This window comes from Scylla paramamosain, chromosome 26 (assembly GCF_035594125.1).
Source record: "Scylla paramamosain isolate STU-SP2022 chromosome 26, ASM3559412v1, whole genome shotgun sequence".
Taxonomy (NCBI): Eukaryota; Metazoa; Arthropoda; class Malacostraca; order Decapoda; family Portunidae; genus Scylla; species Scylla paramamosain.
Genome location: NC_087176.1, coordinates 13,236,078 through 13,257,123, shown reverse-complemented (window position 1 = coordinate 13,257,123; position 21,046 = coordinate 13,236,078). Strand labels below are relative to the sequence as shown.

The 21,046-nt window shown below is 40.4% G+C and overlaps 1 protein-coding gene and 1 long non-coding RNA gene across 5 annotated transcripts in view; one reads left to right on the top strand and one right to left on the bottom strand.

Annotated features, from left to right (window-relative positions):
* LOC135113761 (uncharacterized) overlaps window positions 1-3,203 on the top strand; it is an 11,528-nt gene extending 8,325 nt beyond the window's left edge. The window contains exon 3 of the long non-coding RNA XR_010274982.1: window positions 2,784-3,203. This is a non-coding gene — a long non-coding RNA (uncharacterized LOC135113761). The remainder of the gene's footprint in view (window positions 1-2,783) is intronic.
* The window catches only part of LOC135113760 (breast cancer metastasis-suppressor 1-like protein), a 22,409-nt gene extending 1,363 nt beyond the window's left edge, over window positions 1-21,046 (bottom strand). Inside the window, exons 1-8 of one of the 4 annotated variants that reach the window (XM_064029335.1) lie at window positions 20,538-21,046; window positions 7,287-7,420; window positions 6,931-7,148; window positions 6,548-6,638; window positions 6,030-6,237; window positions 4,670-4,816; window positions 3,968-4,118; window positions 2,657-2,707 (exon numbers count right to left, since the gene is read on the bottom strand). In XM_064029335.1, coding sequence (XP_063885405.1) covers window positions 2,658-2,707; window positions 3,968-4,118; window positions 4,670-4,816; window positions 6,030-6,237; window positions 6,548-6,638; window positions 6,931-7,072 — 789 coding nt within the window. In that variant the 5' untranslated portion in view covers window positions 7,073-7,148; window positions 7,287-7,420; window positions 20,538-21,046 and the 3' untranslated portion in view covers window position 2,657. The remainder of the gene's footprint in view (window positions 1-2,656; window positions 2,708-3,967; window positions 4,119-4,669; window positions 4,817-6,029; window positions 6,238-6,547; window positions 6,639-6,930; window positions 7,149-7,286; window positions 7,421-20,537) is intronic. The other 3 variants (XM_064029337.1, XM_064029336.1, XM_064029338.1) reach the window with 3 other exon arrangements.

The following is a 21,046-nucleotide window of genomic DNA, read 5'->3' as shown; positions in this document are numbered from 1 at the left end:
AATTCAAGTCACAGGGAGGTGGAAATACAGAAGCAGGCAGGGAGTTCCAGGGTTTACCAGGGAAAGGGATGAATGATTCAGAATACTGGTTGACTCTTGCATTAGAGAGGTGGACAGAATAGGGGTGAGAGAAAGAAGAAAGTCTTGTGCAGCAAGGCTGTGGGAGGAGGGGAGGCATACAGTTAGCAAGATCAGAAGAGCAGTTAGCATGAAAATAGCGGTAGAAGACAGCTAGAGATGCAACATTGCGGCAGTGAAAGTCAGTTGGAGGAGAGGAGTTGATGAGATGAAAAGTTTTTGATTCCACCCTGTCTAGAAGAGCAGTATGAGTGGAACCCACCCAGACATGGACAAATAAGGCCCTTGTACAGAGTTAGCAGCTGTGGGGGGATGAGAAAAACTAGCGGAGACATCTCAGAACACCTAACTTCATACAAGCTGTTTTAGCTAGAGATGAGATGTGAAGTTTCCAGTTCAGATTATAACTACAGGAAAGACAGGATGTTCAGTGTAGGAGAGGGAACTAAAGGAAAAACTGAGGATGTTCAGTGTAGAAGAGGGGGACAGTTGAGTGTCATTGAAGAAGAGGGGATAGTTGTCTGGAAGGTTGTGTCGAGTTGATAGATGAGTTTTTGAGGCATTGAACAATACCAAGTTTGCTCTGCCCCAATCAGAAATTTTAGAGAGATCAGAAGTCACGCGTTCTGTGGCTTCCCTGCGTAAAATGTTTATCTCCTGAAGGGTTGGACATCTATGAAAAGACGTGGAAAAGTGCAGGGTGGTATCATCAGTGTAGGAGTGGATAGGACAAGAAGTTAATGAATAATTAATCATTAATGAATAATAAGAAGAGAGTGGATGACAGGACAGAACCCTGAGGAACACCACTGTTAATAGATTTAAGAGAAGAACAGTGACTGTCTACCACAGCAGCAATAGAACGGTCAGAAAGGAAACTTGAGAGGAAGTTACAGAGAGAAGGATAGAAACCATAGGAGAGTAGTTTGGAAATCAAAGCTTTGTGCCAGACTCTATCAAAAGCTTTTGATATGTCCAAGGTAACAGCAAAAATTTCACCAAAATCTCTAAAAGAGGATGACCAAGACTCAGTAAGGAAAGCCAGATCACCAGTAGAGTGGCCTTGACGGAACCCATACTGGCAATCAGATAGAAGGTTGTGAAGTGATAGATGTTTAAGAATCTTCCTGTTGAGGATAGATTCAAAAACTTTAGATAAGCAGGAAATTAAAGCAATAGGACAGTAGTTTGTGGGATTAGAACGGTCACCCTTTTTAGGAATAGGTTGAATGTAGGCAAACTTCCAGCAGAAGAAAAGGTAGATGTTGACAGACAGAGCTGAAAGAGTTTGATGAGGCAAGGTGCAAGCATGGAGGCACAGTTTCGGAGAACAATAGGAGGGACCCCATCAGGTCCATAAGCCTTCCGAGGGTTTAGGCCAGCGAGGGGATGGAAAATATCATTGCGAGAAATTTTAATACGTGGCATGAAGGAGTCAGAGGGTGGAGAAGAGGAAGGAACAAGCCCAGAATCATCCAAGGTAAAGTTTTTAGAAAAGGTTTGAGCAAAAAGTTCAGCTTTAGAAGTAGATGTGATAGCAGTGGTGTCATCTGGTTGAAATAGAGGAGGGAAAGAAGAAGCAAAGTTATTGGAGATATTTTTGGCTAGATGCCAGAAGTCACAAGGGGAGTTAGATCTTGAAAGGTTTTGACACTTTCTGTTAATGAAGGAGTTTTTGGCTAGTTGGAGAACAGACTTGGCATGGTTTCCAGGCAGAAATATAAAGTGCAAAAGATTCTGGTGATGGAAGGCTTAAGTACCTTTTGTGGGTCACCTCTCTATCACCTCTGTTATGCGCTCAGCACACAAAGACGGGTCTCTGACACAGAAGCAGTAGTCATTCCAAGGAAAATCAGCAAAATACCTCCTCAGGTCCCCCCAACTAGCAGAGGCAAAACCCCAGAGGCACCTTCGCTTAGGGGGATCCTGAGGAGGGATTGGAGCGATAGGACAAGATACAGATATGAGACTGTGATCGGAGGAGCCCAACAGAGAAGAAAGGGGGGACAGCATAAGCAGAAAGATAAGAGGTCAGGAAAAGGTCAAGAATGTTGGGTGTATCTCCAAGACAGTATTAATGCTGGCTTGCACATGAGAGAAGGGAGAGGAAAGTTGGCAATGGCACAGCTGCATTGTGAAAAACACACAAATGATTCATTTGTTTCAGTCCTATGGCTGCAGCACTGCATCACACCAGATATCAGGAGAAAATATACACACAGTTTTAGATGTGATGGCATTGCATAACAGCAGCATCACGCCAGATGAAGACAAAACACATACAGACACAGTTTTAGATGTGATGGCACTGCATGGACACAGTGCTGCATCACACCAGATGTGAGGACAAACACACACACACTCATGCCATGATACTGCACCATTGCAGCACTGCTTTGCACTGGACATGAGGACAAAATACACACATGCAGTTCTGGGTCATGCTGTCAGACTAAATAAACATATTTCCAGTGTTTTCAATACCCCAAGTTAAGCACTATGCCTTCAGGAAGAAAGCAAACATGAAACTCAAGTGGATACTGTACATAACACTAAAATACAGATAGGACCAACTCACCTTACAGAGATAAACCTTCAGCATAGTGACGTGGAGATGTGATTTTCCCAACTGAAAAGAAAGAAAGCAAGATTTACAATGATAATCTTACAAATCTAACAATATTTAACAAGCTTTGTAATTTCAGAACCTAAGGATGTGAGGACCCAACCAACATCTATGGTCAATCAGCTTGGCCATTACAGCCAGACACAAGACCTTAAATATTTGAAGTATGCCTTCCTATTCCCTCATGGTAAAAGCTGAAAAGAAAGCATTGATCTTCCTTCATTAAGACAGGGCAATCCACATCAATGCTTATTCATATATATATATATATATATATATATATATATATATATATATATATATATATATATATATATATATATATATATATATCATATAAATCCACATGTCCCCAACATCCCCCACAACATGTTCATGAATCACAGCTGCCTATGGTGTGTCAAATCTAAACTGGCTCACATGACATATTATAATCCTACAGGTGAACTGTAGCCACCTCTGCCAAACCACCCCCTCCCTCAGCACCCTATTTTTTCTCCCTCTGTAAATTATATCAAAATACTGTATTTTTATGTTTCTATCCATTCTTTAATGAATAAAACAATTTTGGTGAACTCTGTATAACACATGACATTCCATTTGTGCAGTGTTGCCAGGGATAGCCAGATTGAGGAGGTACAATTGTCATCCAAATAAATGTTTCACCTGCACCACACTTGTTTGGCTTGGGCCTATAAAGACACCCTTCACACACATAAGGTCAGGTCATCAAGTCTTCAGCACTAACAATGGAAGCCTCTCCAAACCATCCCACTTATCTACACAGTCAGGCAAAGGATATAAATAAAATAAATGGGTATTTTCAAAGAGAGGGACAGGTTGCAAGCAGGTGAACAGAGGTCAGTTAGACTGCTAGAGAGACAGCAACAGCTTACCAGGAGGATCATGTGCCACACATGCCACTTTAGATTTGCCAGACCATAGCACAACAATTCTCACTCTCCCTCCACTCTATAGTCCACAGACCCACAATATGTTAACAATCTGCAGCTGGTCACCATAGCCATTATCCAATTCTCACACATTCACTAGAGTTCCAAGTTTTTATATATATATATATATATATATATATATATATATATATATATATATATATATATATATATATATATATATATATATATATATATATATATATATATATATATATATATATATAATCACTGATTGCATGGTCTTCAATAATGAATTCTCTCCCTCCAAATGCTTTTCCCCCCCTCCCTCCACTATGCTGAGCCATACATTTGGTCTTGCGCTTAGAGGCAGTGAGGGCCTTCTTGATCATGGTCCAGTCGTCCACTATGTCTGGTTCACGAAGCATATACACAATGTACGGGCCAGCTACCGTTGTTGGTTTCTTCCTCTTCCGGTCTGTAGAACTGTTGGACCCCTGCTGGGAAAAGCCCAAGGAAGGAGCAACAAGTAAGAACACAGGGAGTTATTTAAGTGGTCATCATTCTTGCTATTAAGAATTTATTTTTATTTATATATTTATTTATTATTTATTTATTATTTTTTAACAGCATTGTTCTAAAGATCAAGAAGGGAAATAAGTAGCAAGAATTATTGTGTTTCTGTTCCTGCTAAGATGATCATACTTAAAGCTATATTAGAATAAATTATTAAGATGTCACTTTTATTATTTAATTACAAAACTTCTAGTACTAACAAATTATATTATAATCTTTGTTCATTACAGCAATGGAGGTATGGATAAAATATTATAATACACATGTACTACTGTACTCCATAACTTTCAAATAAAATGTTCAATCACAAAATAAAGACGTGTTTCCAGACCAAAGAAAGTTGGGTTGGATACATCTCTAAAGACCATGAAAAGCAATAAAGTTTAATCGATACCTTTATCTATGATGAAAACACTAGCAAAAAGTGAGCCAATACCTCAACCTACTGCAAATTACAAAAGTGAGATTTTTCTACCTGTCTGTGTCTGCGCCGCTTCCTGTGTAGGTTTTGCTCTGCCCAGACTTGGCTCGTCACATCAACATTATTGCGGTCCTCCTCCAATCGCCGAATTTTATCTTCCAGTTCACTTTCTATGGAATCCCATAGCATCACCTTCTCATTCTGTTAGCAGGTAAGGAATGTTAGGTCTTGACTTGTTTGGATAAAGATGGAAAGTGACCAGCATAAATGTGAAACTGATGTGGCAAAAGAACATATGTCATAAATCCAGAATGGTAAAGATAATGTAATAGGATTAAACAGAGTAAATCCAGAATGGCAAAGATAATGTAATAGGATTAAACAGAGTCCCACATTTGCAAGCCCGTGAAATATACTTTCTTCTAAAAAAAAATAAGAAACATAAAAAAAAGAAATTAGAGGAAAAAAATTCCCTAACCACAAATGTAAATTAGGGATACATCTTACAGATCAGCAACATGGCATTTATTAGTAAATATATATTGATAATCATAATAGAAAACTTTTAAAAGTTTTAAAATAAGTAGTACATTTAATACATAAAAAAAGTAACATCAAATAAAAGATGAAATAAAGAAAAGCAATCTACATGTGACAAACACCAGGACTTGTACTAACAGAGCTGCCCTCATACATCTGATACAGACTGTATCATAGCGTGGATATGATGTGAACTGTGTTATCGCAAGGACAAAATCCCATATTCTGATCACAACTTTGAAAACGATTATAAGCTGTGTACATCATAAATCCTGGGAAGAAGACTCAGTTCACCCAATCTTACTGTGGCTAATGACAATAACAGATGCTCCCATTATCAACATGGCCACCACACATCATCATCTCTGACAAAGGGGCATACTGAATGAACTTATCAGCATAAAACTCACTGGAATCACTTGTTTATGTACAAATGCTCCTCATACAACTAAACAAGAAAGTGGGATTCCATTTATATATAGTTAGTCTTGCACGAGAACTGGGGTGTACTGGAGAGTATTATCCTTATAAGACAAGAGCTCAGGATGGAAAAGAAACATCTTCTCTTCCAACATAGGTCATGCAGGATGTGTAACCTCACTTATCTTATAACCACTGTGTTCTCTTTCCCATACACAAACACAGGTAATATTTATAAAACAAAATGTTACAAACAACATCTACTTTGACTTTTAAAATCTGAAAACAAGTGCTACTATATATATAGCAAATGCTAAAAATAGTTTCACCTCATTTATAAGATATGATTTACAACATGCATCTATCTTTGCAATGACACATCACATCTTTATGATGAATATGGTTCCAGGGCCTATATTACATTTAACAGGAAATTCCAAGAATCATCCTTCACCTCAAAATTCTGTTGTGATGCAGACTTCTCAGCTTCATATTTGTTGGTGATATTCTGCAACCGAAACTGACGAAGGACATGAGCCACCTCCAGCCTCACACGACGGCCGTCCTGCAGCTCCTCTACTGGGATGAGGTATTCAGCTGCCTCCCCCAGCCTCACCTCCTCAAGCTTGGCCTCTACTTGCGTCACCCTCTCCCTGTACAATCTGAAGGTTGAATCAACTTGCAATGAGAGTGCAAAGAGTATGATGGAATGCAGAGATCTAAAAAAAGTATGAGCTTGTAATCATCAATACTTTGAGCTCTTATAAGAACTGTTTTCATAGGCCAAAAAACATAGTCAGGTTTTCATGGGTGCTTTTCCTAATGGTGTTGCAGAATCTTTATTAGACTGCTGCAACAATCTTTGAAGGAGTTTAACTTGGTCACCAGTACATTCACTGTGAGTCAAAACAACATAGGCTAGTGTTAATCCAGTCACTTTCCACAAACCCAAAAGCACTTAAGCATACTAACTGTTCACGGAGGAGTGAGAACTGTCGCTCCAAGTCAGTGAGGTCAGTCAGGTACTCGCCACGCCTTCTATCACACTCCTCTTCATCCAACTCTGTGGGGAAAAAAAAAAGACATAATTCATATCCTTTTTAAAAGAAAAAACAGTAAATAATATTAATAAAACTGCACCAAAACTACATACTGATCAGTACAAAACATTAAATTCATGACAAAAAAAAAAGAAAGCATACAGTAATAACTTTCACCATCTTCCCATCAATTTTCAGTTTCTACACTAGATAAAAATTTACCCTTAGCTAATAAAGATAAAATTAGCTACAAAGTAATATTCTTAATCATGGAAAGTACACTGTAAATAAATCCTCTGTAATTAGCTCACTCACCTGACGAGTCATCCGATTCTGTACCATCTGAGGATATGGACTCATCAAGGGAGCTCCGGTCACTGTCCGAGTCCTGCTCTTCCTCATTCTCAGTGTCGTGGTCCTCCCGCTCATTGTCTCTGGCTCGCTTCACACCTGGCATTGTGCTTGTGTCTTGGGGGCTCTAAGGGCGTCCCTGAGCCACTAGTGATGTCCTCAATATCACTTTCCAAGTCCTCCTGTTGATATTATTTTAGGATTACTATGCACTCTACACTCATCTCCCTTTGGCAGACAATACTTTCTCTTAAGAGAAATATTGTATATTGTGTGAGATGCATCCACCTGATGATAAGGCACAACACAATACAACTAACCTCAGGGAGGTGAACCTTAACAGCCTTGGTCGTCAGCCTTGCTTGGTAAAGGTTCCCCAAAATCAAACTTACTCCCTTTCAGAGAAGGGACATCCCAGGAAGGATGCTCCAAACACATGAAGCTATCCAATCCCCTATGAGAAAATAACAACATTAACCAAAATGACAATGAGTAACAATGCTTTAGAAACTAGTTCTGTCACATTATCTTTGTATCTATTAGTATGCATCATTAGAATTCCAGATATATGTAATACTCTACAAAAGTCAGCATTACTTTATGTGTAATGATCCATTAATTGTAGGTAAAATCAAGTCACATTATGGTGCCACAGCCCTCCACTTTCATCATCATGAAGTGTTGCCCAGACTTGTAGATTATGAATTTATTTGCAATGTTGTGTTTCTTATAAGTCTTTTAAGATTTTTCTTTCATTTATGGAGTTATAATGTTATGATAGATATAGTTTTGAAAAGTTTTTCAATGTTATGTGGAAATGACAGACAGCTGAGAGTCAAGTTTAAATTTTGTAATCAAACTATTACTCAACAATTGATGCAACTTTGGGAGGCTCCTAAAGTGATAAAACCCCCTCCTTGTTAGAGTTTAATATATATATATATATATATATATATATATATATATATATATATATATATATATATATATATATATATATATATATATATATATATATATATATATATATATATATATATATATATATATATATATATATATATATATATATATATATATATATATATATATATATATATAAATATATATATATATATATATATATATCTTAAAGATAACTTCCTCCACAAACATTAATACTAACATTCTAGTTTGGTTTGTAAAAGTTTAATTCCCCACCACAGTAGTGGTATGCAGAATAGTTGGTTAAGTTAGGCTTGGTACATACAGTTGGCCACACACTTACGAGGTCCACTTACTGTTGCCAATGTTAGTCAAGATAGTAACTCCATAACACTAGTAGTGAGCTTCACTCAACTCATTTATTGATGGTAGGGAGACCCCTGTTACCTCCCTCAACTCCCCTCCTTACCTCTCCCTACCATCAGTGAATGGGTCGAGCGGAGTTCACTACTAGTGTTTCAGAGTTACTATCTCGGCCAACATTGGCAATGCTAAGTGGACCTTGCAGGAGTGTGGCCAAGTGTACCTACACAGTACAAGTGTACCTGACACAGAGATTGAGTTAGGTTACATCCTCCAACCTAACCTAACTAGCTATACTGTTTGTGGAGGAAGGATCCTTAAAATTACCAAGTTTAACAATTATAACATATAATCAGATTTATAGTTTTGAAACCTCCCTGATGGGTTTGTGGCCAAGAGACTGGCATGGTAGTATTTGCTTCTCACACCTTTAAACCTAATTTTCTACCATGTCCCAAAGTTTGTTGTACACTGAGAACACATTAATAAGAAAGTAAGGGAATCATAGTTCTTAGTGTTGATAATAGTACAAATCTTCTAGCATTTCTTCAAACAGAATCACAACTACTACTACTACTACTAATACTAATAATAATAATAATAATAATAATAATAATAATACTATTCCAGTTACTCAATAAATTACTTTGGGATTATGGAAATAACCTTAGCCTATTCATTTCCTGACAGTGAATGATTATCTGCAAAACATGACACTTTTACAAATGGAAAAGGCTATTTTACTGGTAACAGTAAAATAGACCACTAGGCTATTTTGCTGGTAAATATTTTTTATTATTATGAAGGCAGATAACGTTAAAATAACACAAATTTAATAATAAAAAAAAATTATATATTTTCATCATTAATTGTTAAAACAATTTAATATCTTTTTCACCATCAATTCTTAAAACAGAGGTTAAAATAATTTATTCATCACCAATTATTAAAAGACATATAGAAGTCTCTGAATATTTTCAGAAATCAGGCTTAACAGTCTCTGCAAATCCAAAACTTGCCCTTGGGAATGGTTCTCTTGTCAATACACTTCAGGTGCACACCAGAGAATCCATGTTGTTCAAGCCCTGCCAACACAGCACACAACCACTGTGCTGGCAATCTCAAGGCTCCATGTACATGTTCCACAGCTTTCCAACCATTTGGATCAAAATATCTTTGGATCTTCTGGATTGACACTTTCATCCAGACATGCTGTTGGTAATGTAGGAGGGTTCTGTTCCACAGTATCTTCAGAGAGAAGTTCTCAACCCATAGCACAAATGGCATCTTTATCACTGACAAAGTAGCCAGGTATCTGTAGATCCCTGCCACTAAATGATTTCTTAATGAATGAATGACTTAATGAATGGCTTATCAGGTCTTGATTTTTTCCTGGGAAGTCCCATAATAGTAATGTTTGACCCTTTGGGTCTATCCTTTTTCTTTGACTTTGGAGGCAGAGTCAAATTGTCTTACATAGGATCAGCAGGTTCTGGAACTGCACAGGACTCTTGAGTTGTAGATTGCTGGGTATTCTTTTACTTTTGCACCAATCTCAACATGGCTTTCTTTATCCTTCTCATCAAACAGAGCTTCTCATTCTGAGTAATTTGAACCCAATACATACCCACCACAAATTATTTATAATGCTAACAGCAATTTTTTAAAGATTTATCTGTTTTTGCAGAAGCAGGCTCACTCACTCCCACCACAACACTCAGAAGTAACACACCCGCACGTGTGATGGATAGGCAGGCACTGATCTCAAGTGATCTTCCCCAGTGAAGTTGAGTTCGTTCATGCATACATATGTCACATCTGTTGCACAAGCACAAAATTAGTCAGTGATTGGTTCTTTTATTTGAGAATGCAGCTGCTGGCCAATTAAAAAATACAGAATTAATTTAGCCAATCATAGTGTCTTATTTCATCCTGAGGAGGGAAAAGCAACTTAATTTGAAATATTTGAATTAGTCTGAAGATGTGGTGGTTGTTGCCTAGATTACTTTCAGTGTATTGCTAGGTTTTATGTAGATTCTGACAAATGTGTACAGTTCCTTCATGAACACGGTGTTCTTCCCAGTGTGGAGTGCCCCAAGTATGACTAACAGTGTAAATACCGGAGAGACAGGCAGAAAATCTGGAGATGCATGGGAAATTATAAAATCTTGAAGGAAAAATAATGCCAATACTGTGATTTTAGCATGAGTGACTTTAAGGGAACACTCCTTCAGAATGTATGCTGGCATGGAAAGTGGTTCTTTTTGTTAACCAATGGTTGAAGAGATGACCACAGCATGGTGATACAGTGCTTGAGCATTTCATCACAGACATCCATTGACTGGTGCTCGTTCTGCAGTGAAATCACGTTCTGGTTTACAAATCAAGAGAGTATTGATGGTCCTGGGGTGCTTGTAGAAATAGACAAGTCACTCATTGTGCAACAAAAGTATGAGAGAGGGCATGTGGTATTCCAGATTTGGCTGTTTGGGGGAGAGTGCCTCACCAAGAAGAGGTTCATTGTGCCGCTGTTGGGCCCAGTGGGTGAGGCTGAGTGGCAAGATAAAGACACGCTTCTCCCATTTGTTGAAAAATACATCAGCCATAGGTCTATAATCATGAGTGATAGCTGGGGAGCATACAAGAAACTTACAGAACTTGGGTATACCCACTACACAGTTAATCACTTTGAGAACTTTGTAGACACAGCGGACAGTGAAACTCACACCCAAAACATTAAATGTCTTTGGAGAGACATAAAAGAGTGGATGAAGTGCCAAGGTATACATAGCCAATTTCTTTACCATACCTGGCTCGGTACTTATTCATCAAGGCTCACGAAGAGGAAACTCTCCTATACCAATTCTTCATGCATGTGGTGCTACTCTATGCCCCCTTCCTCCCAGGCCAGCCAAAATTCACAGCCTGTTCCTCTTGTCAATGTCTCTAGTGACAAGGAAGGACTAGACAACAAATAAGGTAATGACTTCGTATGGAATCCCCATCTGGGGAAGGGACCACAAATGTCCCCAGGTCAGACTGCTCTTCTGATAACGACCCTAAATGTCTTGACACCCCCCTCAACTTTTTCTTCATTAACTTCTGCAACATTCGCAATCTAAGATCTAATTTTCAGTCTGCAGAACACCACCTCTCCTCTTCTAAACCTCATCTTCTTTTCCTCACTTAAACTCAAGTGTCTGTGGCAACTGACAGTAATCCCTTTTCTGTTACCTCCTACTTTCTCTATGCTCATTTTCAATCCAAAGCTGGATGTTGCATCTATGTGCGTTGCGCACATAGATGCAACATCCAGCTCTCGTGCCCACGCTCTTGAATCTTCCGAGTTTAACACCATCTGGCTACAACTACAGAGTCACTCTCAAACTAAATTTATCTGTGCTGTATACCTCTCACCTAACTCCTCTGACTATAAGAAATTCTTTGACTACTTAACTTCCAAAGTGGAACACATTTTAACTCTCTTCCCTTTTGCAGAGATATCCATTCCTGGAGACTTCAGTGTTCACCACCAGCTTTGGCTTTCTTCTCCCTTCACTGACAATCCTGGTGAACTAACCTTCAACTTTGCTATCCTCCATGACCTAGAGCAATTGGTGCAACACCCTACTCATATTCCTGACCGTCTTGGAGATACGCCTAACATTCTTGACCTTTTCCTAACCTCTAATCCTTTTGCTTATGCTGTCACCCTCTCTTCTCTGTTGGGCTTCTCCGATCACAATCTCATATCTGTATCTTGTCCTATTGCTCCAATCCCTCCTCAGGATCCCCCTAAGCGATGGTGCCTCTGGCGTTTTGCCTCTGCTAGTTGGGGGCACCTGAGGAGCTACTTCGCTGATTTTCCTTGGAATGACTACTGCTTCCGTGTCAGAGACCCATCTTTGTGTGCCGAGCACATAACAGAGGTGATAGTGTCTGGCATGGAGGTATACATTCCTCACTCTTTTTCTCTACCAAACCCTGGTTTAACACACTGTTCTCATGCTATACATGATAGAGAGGTGGCCCACAAAAGGTACTTAAGCCTTCCATTACTAGAATCTCATGCACTTTATACTTCTACCCGGAACCCTGCCAAGTCTGTTTCCCAACTAGCCAAAAACTCCTTCATTAATAGAAAGTGTCAAAATCTTTCAAGATCTAACTCCCCTCATAACTTCTGGCATCTAGCCAAAAATATTTCCAATAACTTTGCTTCTTCTTTCCCTCCTTTATTTCAACCAGATGGCACCACTGCTATCACATCTATAAAGCTGAACTCTTTCCTCCAACCTTTGCTAAAAACTCTACCTTGGATGATTCAGGGCTTGTTCCTCCCTCTCCTCCACCCTCTGACTACTTCATGCTACCTATTAAAATTCTTCCCAATAATGTTTTCCATGCCCTCACTGGCCTACACCCTCAGAAGGCTTATGGACCTGATGGGGTTTCTCCTATTGTTCTCCAAAGCTGTGCCTCTGTGCTTGCACCTTGCCTAGTCAAACTTTTTCAACTCTATCAACATCTATCTTTCCTTCTTGCTGGAAGTTTGGCTACATTCAGCCTGTTCCTAAAAGGGTGATCATTCTAACCCCTCAAACTACCTGCCTATCTAAAGTTTTTTAATCTATCCTCAACAGGAAGGTTCTTAAATATCTATCACTTCACAACTTTCTATCTGATCGCCAGTATGGGTTCCGTCAAGGCCGCTCTACTGGTGATCTTCTGGCTTTCCTTACTGAGTCTTGGTCAACCTCTTTTAGAGATTTTGGTGAAACTTTTGCTGTTGCCTTGGATATATCAAAAGTTTTTGATAGAGTCTGGCACAAAGCTTTGATTTCCAAACTACCCTCCTACAGTTTCTATCCTTCTCTCTTGAACTTCATCTCAAGTTTCCTTTCTGACCATATTGCTGCTATGGTAGATGGTCAATATTCTTCTCCTAAATCTATTAACAGTGATGTTCCTCAGGGTTCTGCCCGGTCATCCACTGTCTTCTTCTTATTCATCAATGACCTAAACCAAACTTCATGTCCTATCCACTCCTACGCTGATGATACCACCCTGCACTTTTCCACATCTTTTCACAGACGTCCAACACTTCAGGAAGTAAACATTTCATGCAGGGAAGCCGCAGAATACCTGATTTCTGATCTTTCTAAAATTTCTGGTTAGGGCAGAGAAAACTTGGTATTGTTCAATACCTCAAAGACTCAATTCTTCCATCTATCAACTCAACACAACCCTCCAGACAACTATCCCCTCTTCTTTAATGACACTCAACTGTCCTTCTCTTCTACACTGAACATCCTCGGTCTGTTCTTTACTTATAATCTGAACTGGAAACTTCACGTCTCATCTCTAGCTAAAACAGCTTCTATGAAGTTAAGCATTCGGAGACATCTCTGCCAGTTTTTCTCACAACCCCAGCTGCTAACTCTGTACAAGGGCCTTATCCATCCATGTATGGAGTATGCTTTACATGTCTTTAAATGGTTCCACTCATACTGCTCTTCTAGACAGGGTGGAATCAAAAGCTTTTCGTCTCATCAGCTCCCCTCCTCTAACTGACTGTCTTCAGCCTCCCTCTCATTGTCGCAATGTTGCATCTCTAGCTATCTTCTACTGCTATTTTCATGCTAACTGCATGCCTCCCGTCCTCACGCGGCCTCACTCCACAAGACTTTCTTCTTTCTCTCATCCCTATTCTGTCCACCTCTCTAATGCAAGAGTTATTGTTTCATCCGGAACTGAGGGAATGGTGCAAGAGTAAGAATGTACCGATTGCTGTAAGTGTGTAGTTATTTTTAACATTACTTGCCTTCATAATAATAAAAAATATGGTTAATCTGGATATCATATCCATGTTACACACAAGCACGAAACTCACATGTCATGGAGAAATGTTCAGTGACCTTGCAGTAAATGTAAAAAAAAAAAAAACTGGGGGCACATGTCTAGTATGGCTGTAATAGCACTCAAGAGTGTGGAGAAATTTTATATTTTCTAAGTCCAGCAAGCTCTGCACCAGTCAAGAGTAAACACTAAAATGATTTTTTATTGTTTGTAACCGGGATTTGTGGGTAGTGGCATATTAGGATTTTACAGTATCTATACAGCTGATCCCTCCGTCTTGGAGATACGCCCAACATTCTTGACCTTTTTCCTGACCTCTAATCCTTCTGCTTATGCTGTCACCCTTTCTTCTCCGTTGGGCTCCTCCAATCACAATCTCATATCTTTATCTTGTCCTGTCGCTCCAATCCCTCCTCAGGATCCCCCTAAGCGAAGGTGCCTCTGCTAGTTGGGGGGACCTGAGGAGGTATTTTGCTGATTTTCCTTGGAATGACTACTGCTTCCGTGTCAGAGACCCGTCTTTGTGTGCTGAGTGCATAACAGAGGTGATAGTGTTTGGCATGGAGGCGTACATTCCTCACTCTTTTTCTCATCCTAAACCTTCTAAACCTTGGTTTAACACAGCTTGTTCTTGTGCTATACATGATAGAGAGGTGGCCCATAAAAGGTACTTAAGCCTTCCATCACCAGAATCTCATGCACTTTATATTTCTGCCCGGAACCATGCCAAGTCTGTTCTCCAACTAGCCAAAAACTCCTTCGTTAACAGAAAATGTCAAAACCTTTCAAGATCTAACTCCCCTCGTGACTTCTGGCATCTAGCCAAAAAATATCTCCAATAACTTTGCTTCTTCTTCTTTCTCTCCTTTATTTCAACCAGATGGCACCACTGCTATCACATCTATTTCTAAAGCTGAACTCTTTGCTCAGACCTTTGCTAAAAACTCTACCTTGGACGATTCTGGGCTTGTTCCTCCCTCTCCTACACCCTCTGACTCCTTCATGCCACCTATTAAAATTCTTTGCAATGATGTATTCCATGCCCTCGCTGGCCTAAACCCTCGGAAGGCTTATGATGGGGTCCCTCCTATTGTTCTCCGAAACTGCGCTTCCGTGCTTGCACCTTGCCTAGTCAAACTCTTTCAGCTCTGTCTGTCAACATCTACCTTTCCTTCTTGCTGGAAATTTGCCTACATTCAACCTGTTCCTAAAAAGGGTGACCGTTCTAATCCCTCAAACTACCGTCCTATTGCTTTAATTTCCTGCCTATCTAAAGTTTTTTAATCTATCCTCAACAGGAAGATTTTTAAACATCTATCACTTCACAACATTCTATCTGATCGCCAGTATGGGTTCCGTCAAGGCCGCTCTACTGGTGATCTTCTGGCTTTCCTTAATGAGTCTTGGTCATCCTCTTTTAGAGATTTTGGTGAAACTTTTGCTGTTGCCTTGGACATATCAAAAGCTTTTGATAGAGTCTGGCACAAAGCTTTGATTTCCAAACTACCCTCCTAAGGTTTCTATCCTCCTCTCTGTAACTTCATCTCAAGTTTCCTTTCTGACCGTTCTATTGCTGCTGTGGTAGACGGTCACTGTTCTTCTCCTAAATCTATTAACAGTGGTGTTCCTCAGAGTTCTGTCCTGTCACCCACTCTCTTCTTGTTATTCATTAATGATCTTCTAAACCAAACTTCTTGTCCTATCCACTCCTACGCTGATGATACCACCCTGCACTATTCCACTTCTTTTCATAGACGTCCAACCCTTCAGGAGGTAAACATATCACTCAGGGAAGCCACAGAACGCTTGACTTCTGATCTTTCTAAAATTTCTGATTGGGGCAGAGCAAACTTGGTATTGTTCAATGCCTCAAAAACTCAATTCCTCCATCTATCAACTCGACACAACCTTCCACACAACTATCCCCTCTTCTTCAATGACACTCAACTGTCCCCCTCTTCTACACTGAACATCCTCGGTACTTATAATCTGAACTGGAAACTTCACATCTCATCTCTAGCTAAAACAGCTTAAATGAAGTTAGGCGTTCTGAGACATCTCCGCCAGTTTTTCTCACCCCCCCAGCTGCTAACTCTGTCCAAGGGTCTTATCCGTCCATGTATGGACGGTATATATAATATGCTTCTCCCTTCACTGACCATCCTGGTGAACTAGCCTACAACTTTGCTGTCCTCCATGACCTAGAGCAATTGGTGCAACACCCTACTCGTATTCCTGACCGTCTTGGAGATACGCCCAACATTCTTGACCTTTTCCTGACCTCTAATCCTTCTGCTTATGCTGTCACCCTTTCTTCTCCGTTGGGCTCCTCCGATCACAATCTCATATCTTTATCTTGTCCTATCACTCCAATCCCTCCTCAGGATCCCCCAAAGCGAAGGTGCCTCTGGCGTTTTGCCTCTGCTAGTTGGGGGGACCTGAGGCGGTATTTTTCTGATTTTCCTTGGAATGACTACTGCTTCCGTGTCAGAGACCCGTCTTTGTGTGCTGAGCGCATAACAGAGGTGATAGTGTCTGGCATGGAGGCGTACATTCCTCACTCTTTTTCTCGTCCTAAACCTTCTAAACCTTGGTTTAACACAGCTTGTTCTCGTGCTATACATGATAGAGAGGTGGCCCACAAAAGGTACTTAAGCCTTCCTTCACCAGAATCTCATGCACTTTATATTTCTGCCCGGAACCATGCCAAGTCTGTTCTCCAACTAGCCAAAAACTCCTTCATTAACAGAAAATGTCAAAACCTTTCAAGATCTAACTCCCCTCGTGATTTCTGGCATCTAGCCAAAAATATCTCCAATAACTTTGCTTCTTCTTCTTTCCCTCCTCTACTTCAACCAGATGGCACCACTGCTATCACATCTATTTCTAAAGCTGAACTCTTTGCTCAAACCTTTGCTAAAAACTCTACCTTGGACGATTCTGGGCTTGTTCCTCCTTCTCCTCCACCCTCTGACTACTTCATGCCTCGTATTAAAATTCTTCGTAATGATGTTTTCCATGCCCTCGCTGGCCTAAACCCTCAGAAGGCTTATGGACCTGATGGGGTCCCTCCTATTGTTCTCCGAAACTGTGCCTCCGTGCTTGCACCTTGCCTAGTCAAACTCTTTCAGCTCTGTCTGTCAACATCTACCTTTCCTTCTTGCTGGAAGTTTGCCTACATTCAACCTGTTCCTAAAAAGGGTGACCGCTCTAATCCCTCAAACTACCGTCCTATTGCTTTAATTTCCTGCTTATCTAAAGTTTTTTAATCTATCCTCAACAGGAAGATTCTTAAACATCTATCACTTCACAACCTTCTATCTGATCGCCAGTATGGGTTCCGTCAAGGCCGCTCTACTGGTGATCTTCTGGCTTTCCTTACTGAGTCTTGGTCATCCTCTTTTAGAGACTTTGGTGAAACTTTTGCTGTTGCCTTGGACATATCAAAAGCCTTTGATAGAGTCTGGCACAAAGCTTTGATTTCCAAACTACCCTCCTACGGTTTCTATCCTTCTCTCTGTAACTTCATCTCAAGTTTCCTTTCTGACCGTTCTATTGCTGCTGTGGTAGACGGTCACTGTTCTTCTCCTAAATCTATTAACAGTGGTGTTCCTCAGGGTTCTGTCCTGTCACCCACTCTCTTCTTATTATTCATTAATGATCTTCTAAACCAAACTTCTTGTCCTATCCACTCCTATGCTGATGATACCACCCTGCACTTTTCCACGTCTTTTCATAGACGTCCAACCCTTCAGGAGGTAAACATATCACGCAGGGAAGCCACAGAACGCCTGACTTCTGATCTTTCTAAAATTTCTGATTGGGGCAGAGCAAACTTGGTATTGTTCAATGCCTCAAAAACTCAATTCCTCCATCTATCAACTCGACACAATCTTCCAGACAACTATCCCCTCTTCTTCAATGACACTCAACTATCCCCCTCTTCTACACTGAACATCCTTGGTCTGTCCTTTACTTATAATCTGAACTGGAAACTTCACATCTCATCTCTAGCTAAAACAGCTTCTATGAAGTTAGGTGTTCTGAGACGTCTCCGCCAGTTTTTCTCACCCCCCCAGCTGCTAACTCTGTACAAGGGCCTTATCCGTCCATGTATGGAGTATGCTTCACATGTCTGGGGGGGTTCCACTCATACTGCTGTTCTAGACAGGGTGGAATCAAAAGCTTTTCGTCTCATCAACTCCTCTCCTCTAACTGACTGTCTTCAGCCTCTCTCTCACCGCCGCAATGTTGCATCTCTAGCTGTCTTCTACCGCTATTTTCATGCTAACTGCTCTTCTGATCTTGCTAACTGCATGCCTCCCCTCCTTCCGCGGCCTCGCTGCACAAGACTTTCATCTTTCTCTCACTCCTATTCTGTCCACCTCTCTAACGCAAGAGTTAACCAGTATTCTCAATCATTCATCCCTTTCTCTGGTAAACTCTGGAATTCCTTGCCTGCTTCTGTATTTCCACCTTCCTATGACTTGAATTCCTTCAAGAGGGAGGTTTCAAGACACTTATCCACCAATTTTTGACCACTGCTTTGACCCTTTTAGGGACTGGCATTTCAGTGGGCATTTTTTTTTATTAGATTTTTGTTGCCCTTGGCCAGTATCCTTCCTACATAAAAAAAAAAAAAAAAAAAAAAAAATCTCGGGGGCTTCCACTCATACTGCTCTTCTAGACAGGGTGGAATCAAAAGCTTTTCGTCTCATCAACTCCTCTCCTCTAACTGACTGTCTTCAGGCTCTCTCTCACCGCCACAATGTTGCATATCTAGCAGTCTTCTACCGCTATTTTCATGCTAACTGCTCTTCTGATCTTGCTAACTGCATGCCTCCCCTCCTCCTGCGGCCCCACTGCACAAGACTTTCTTCTTTCTCTCACCCCTATTCTGTCCACCTCTCTAATGCAAAAGTTAACCAGTATTCTCAATCATTCATCCCTTTCTCTGATAAACTCTGGAACTCCCTGCCTGCTTCTGTATTTCCACCTTCCTATGACTTGAATTCCTTCAAGAGGGAGGTTTCAAGACATTCATCAATTTTTTGACCACTGCTTTGACCCTTTTATGGGACTGGCATTTCAGTGGGCATATTTTTTTATTGGATTTTTGTTGCCCTTGGCCAGTGTCCTTCCTACATAATAAAAAAAAATAATCATGCGTTGCCACTCATGAGGCCACTCCTGAGGCCACCAATTACAACTTTCCACAGTACGTTCAGTTACACTTTTCATTTGTTTTAGACATGTCAGGCGTTCTGATAGAGGCTCAGTCATTTAATATGGCTACCCAGCAGAGGGAGGTGAAGTGAACACTGCCAGTGTTCAGCAGAAAAAAGTCACTTGTGAAATATGTAGCAACAGAAATAGTTAAGTTGCGATATACAGACACAAGGAAGAGGATCCATGTATTTATTAAGGAAGCCGCCAAACTGTACCCACCTCCATCACCCTGAGAATCTCCACACCACACCAGTAAGGCATAACGGTATAATTTTTAAGGTGCCTCATTAAGTTCTAGTGGGAGGGGAGGTCCAGGGGGATGGGGGGGCCTGCCCCATCGACTAGGTTAGATTAACGTCCTAGTGGGGAAGGGGGGTCTAGGAGCTTTGATAGGTCAGGGAAATTCAAAATATTAAGGTAAATTTCCTTAGATTTTTAACGCCCTTATTTCACTTATTTTTCATCCCTCCAAAAAAAACCCCGATCCCCCACAGGCCTCCAAGCTTGTTTGAGGGTTTAGGGGGGAAATGGGGGGAGTGGAACTTATCAAGAAATACCAAAAAAAGGTAAATTTATAGTTTAAGCCAATGTCCCCAATCTCTACCCACGGCCCACGGCGTTATTATTAATTTCCGACAAGTAGTGTAATCATTAGAAATGATGTGAATAGTGAGAACAAAATGAGGTAGGTTATTGCCACGTAGTGTGTAATGGCTTAAACTATAATAAAACCCTAACCTAACCTAACCTAACCTAACAACTGAAGTTCAGGCAACAATACACCATTTATGTTTATCTGTGGACTTAGAAAAAGTTGAGAGCGCTGTGCATTCCCAGGCCTACTGTGGCGTTATTATTAATTTCCGACAAGTAGTGTAATCATTAGAAATGATGTGAATAGTGAGAAGAACAAAATGAGGTAGGTTATTACCACGTAGTGTGTAATGGCTTAAACTATAAGAAAACCAAAAAAAATTTACACGCAAAATAGCCTGATGGTCTACTTTACCGAGATCGGCAAAATAAGCTTAAAAGTAAGTTTGTCTATAGTACCAGGAACAAAATTGCCTATCCGTTTACAAATTATTATCTACACAATTAAGGGATCAGCAATGAAATTAACTGAATGAATCTTAACCTAACCTAGCCCTCCGATGAAAACGCTAAGGTTACTTAAATATTAACCAATTACTTACCAAAAAAAAAAAAAAAAAAGTAGGAAAGAAGGGGCGCCGTTCGTTTCTGACGTTGCTTCTATTATGTATGTAGGGCGTCCCGCGATCACTACTAAGCCAGTCCACTTCTGAATCTTGTTTTAGTGACCCATGTGACGTCCCTAAACCTCTTTCGAAATCTTCCTGCTCGTTATAGTTTCAGAGGATGTGGGGCGTGTCCTTAGGTAACTACTCAAGCCTCTCTAGTCGAATGCAGTTTTCCGAAAGATTATAGTTGTTTCTTCTTTCCTCCTTTCCCTGAACCGCCCCGCCATGAACTTTTGCTCTTGTTTTCCTTTTCTAGCCTCATGAGGAAAATCAAGAGGCATCTACACAGGAACGGAGACCTGCAGAACACGTATTCAACTGCAGAGCGTCATAATTGTGGCACACAGCATACTACAGTAAACAACAAGCTCACACGCGCCAAAACAGAACAACACCGATGTATACTTGAGGCGTTACTGATGATGGTGATGGTGGCGGCGGCG